The sequence below is a fragment of the Centrocercus urophasianus genome, unplaced genomic scaffold (genome assembly GCF_019232065.1).
Source record: "Centrocercus urophasianus isolate 14NV4802_14NV808 unplaced genomic scaffold, USGS_Curo_1.0 seq_26, whole genome shotgun sequence".
Lineage (NCBI taxonomy): Eukaryota > Metazoa > Chordata > Aves > Galliformes > Phasianidae > Centrocercus > Centrocercus urophasianus.
In genome coordinates this window covers 8538569-8541499 of record NW_024884822.1, presented here as the reverse complement: position 1 = coordinate 8541499, position 2931 = coordinate 8538569, and the positions used below count along the sequence as shown (strand labels likewise).

General features: G+C 61.6%; 1 protein-coding gene across 4 annotated transcripts in view; it reads right to left on the bottom strand.

The window, feature by feature from the left end:
- EBF1 (EBF transcription factor 1) overlaps positions 1–2547 on the bottom strand; it is a 260149-nt gene extending 257602 nt beyond the window's left edge. For 3 of the 4 annotated variants that reach the window (XM_042826615.1, XM_042826616.1, XM_042826617.1), the window contains exons 1-4: positions 2392–2547; positions 970–1126; positions 650–713; positions 315–370 (exon numbers count right to left, since the gene is read on the bottom strand). In XM_042826615.1, the coding sequence (XP_042682549.1) occupies positions 315–370; positions 650–713; positions 970–1126; positions 2392–2525 (411 nt within the window). In that variant the 5' untranslated portion in view covers positions 2526–2547. Of the gene's footprint in view, positions 1–314; positions 371–649; positions 714–969; positions 1127–1388; positions 1463–2391 lie in introns of those variants that run through there. The other variant, XM_042826619.1, reaches the window with a different exon arrangement.
- Positions 2548–2931: the final 384 nt, after the last annotated feature.

The window sequence follows — 2931 nt, the reverse complement described above, 5'->3', positions numbered from 1 at the left end:
TTAAGCGGCTCAACAGCCCCCGGGTCGGGCTGGTTGGAAGTCGCCAAGATTTTTCCGGAGCGCTCCGGGCCGCCTCTCGAGGGCTCTTCGCAGCCCGACGCCGGGGTCGAACCCCGCAGCGCGGCCCTACGGCCCCCCCGGGTGCGGAGCGGGGAACGCGGTGGTTCCCTTTCCCCCCCTTCCCCCCCTCCTCCGGCGGAGCCGCTTACGCTGCTAACCGGAGCCGGGTTTCGCCGCCCCGCCGGCCGCTCCCCCCCCCAAACACACGCACGCACGCACTCCCCTTTTCCACGGCCGCTCCTCGCAGCACCCACCTGCTTGGTCATGGAGTCGATGAGGCGAACGTAGAAATCCTGTTCCGTCCTGATCCCTGAAAAGAGGCAGAGCAGTGAGGAGCGGCGGGGCCAGCGGCCAAGGAGCGGGGTTCGCCCGAGGGCTCGCACCCGACGGAGCTTTCTCGGCCGGAGCTGCCCGCCCCAGTCAGGCTGTGCCCGGAGCACCGAGCGCGGGGATGCGCGGAGCGGAGGGGATGGGAGCAGCGGCTCCTCGGGCCCCGGGGGGGTTTCCAGCCGAGGAGCGGCCGGAGGGCAGCCGGTGGTGGCGGCAGTGGGGGGCGGTGGGGCTGACATCGGGGGCTCTCAGCCCTTACCATTGCTGTAGAGCAGCTGCAGGCGGTAGTGGATCCCGTTGTTGGTCTTTTCGCTGTTAGCTTCCTGGATCCAAAGACACGGGGAGGAGGAAAGGAAAGGGAAAAAAAATACTTGTAAGGTATGAAGCTTCTCCATCACTCGGCCGGACGAGGCGGCTCGCAGTCCCCAGGCAAAGGGGGGAGACCAGAGGGGCCCCCCCATCCCTGGCAAAATGCCCGCAGACGGAGGGGGCTCCCGGGAAGAGCCTGTGCCACGGCTTCGGGGGAACGGAGTGGGGAGGGCCCCAGAGTGGAGTTCGGGGCACCGCACTGATACTCACCTTCTCCTTCTCCACGAAGCCCACGAAGGCGGTGCGCTCGATCTCCACGGGCTGCCCCTGCCGGTCATACAGAGCCAGGACGAAGTGGAAAAAGTTGGACTTCCTCAGGTTGGAAGGAGGCTGCTTCTCGAAGTGAGCCCGGGCCAGACCCACTCCGCTGGGACCACAAAGACGCGGGTTAGCGGCAGCCCGGACGGCGCGGCCTCCCCAGGCTCTGTCCCTGTCCCACACCGGGGCCACAAGGGACCCCTTTGGGCTCCCCGGGCATCGAGCATCCTCTCCCCGAACCGCCCCGCGGCTCTTCCTATTCGGTGGGGGAAAAGGCGCTGCCTCTCCCCGCGGAGAGCCGGGACCCGACCCGACCCCACCGTGCCGCGCAGCACCCCGCAACCTCCCCCCGACGCCGAAGCGGCACCCACCGGCCCTCTCCAAGGGCAGCGCCCTCCCGCAGGCGGCCCTGCATGGCGGGCAGCGCTCAGCCCAGCCGGCGCGCTGCCCCGCGGAGCGCCATGCTCTGCCACTTCTCAAAGTCGGCTCGAAGCTGTCACCGGAGCGCCCCGCGTGCGCCTTATCTTTCAGTTTCAGTCCTGCGAGCCCCTTCCTCCCCTCGGAGGAGCGCCGGGTAAACACCGCTAGGGCAGCCCGGGAGACAACGGGAAATATTTCAGGGTTGTCCCTGCAGAACTTTCCCTTCCTTAGAGAGCTCCGAATGGCGGGGCCCGCGGGGGGGGGGGCGGGGGGAGCTAGGGGGGATGAGAGGTGCGGGGAGAGGTGGGAGACAGCGGGAGATGTCAACACGGAACTCGTGAGCTGCTGCCGGCTGCAGGGCTCGGGATATGGAGCCGGCAGCTGATTTTTCTTTCCCCGGGGAAAGAGGATGAGGAGAAGGAGAAATGAGAGAGAAAGCGGAGCCGGGTGCAGCCCCATCATCTCCACCTCCCAGGTGCAGGGATTTCTTTTGGGGAAATCTAAGATAAGCGGCAGTGGTTTTACAGGGAGGCTTCGAATTAAATTTCTCCTCCGGAAACCTCTGCACAGTCCCCGCTTATCGGGGCGGGTGGAGAGGAGCTGCTGATCCTGGCGGGGATAAGGAAGAGAGGTAAAGAAATACATTTTGGAGAATCCGTGCACAACTAGCAGCTTATCAGAGGAGGGAATCGTCGATGGGAGATCTTAAGGCTAAAGCAGCACCAACATAGTTTTGAAAACTCCTTCCTCCGCGCGAACACGAGACTAAACCCAATCTATTCCCACCTAGCAGAGCTCGCCGCTTCCTTTATTGTTCCTGTGATGATTTTTTAAATCAAAACTCCTTCCTACGGGACGAGGGGGGAATCAATATTTAACTAGAGACAGCTACGCGAAACTCACTGCTGGCAGCAGAGCTCCGGGGCGGCTTTGGGGCGGTGCGGAGCTGCCTACCTCTGCGCGGCCGTGCTGGCGTCCAGGACGCCCGCTCCCTGCATCCACGTCCGCACCGCGTTCATCCCCGCGCCGAGGGGCTCCTCCTTCATGCTGCTCCCGCTCCGCTGGATGCTTTCCTGGATCCCAAACATGAATCAGAAACAACAGCGCAAAATCTTCCTTCTTTACGCAAAAAAAAAAAAAAAAAAAAAAAAAAAAAAAAGTGATGAAATCGCTGTTAAATGTTCTTTTTTGTGTGTGTGCGTGTTTACTTTTTTTCTCTCTCTCGCTGGAATCAAAGCAAGGCAGAGAAAGCAAACACAGGCACGGACATTAAAAAAATAAAAATAAAATAATAATAATTAAAAAAATAAAAATCCAGAGGCGATCGGAGCGCGGCTGGGCGCTGCGCGTGCAGTTTGTTTGGGTGCGCGGAGGGGCTGCGGGCGCCGGGGGCTGCCGGCAACGCTCGCAGAGCCGGAGGAGAACTCGGAGTCCCTTTTGTATGAAGACACCCCTCGGATGGCAGCAGGCAAGAGGAAAAAAAAAAAAAAAAAA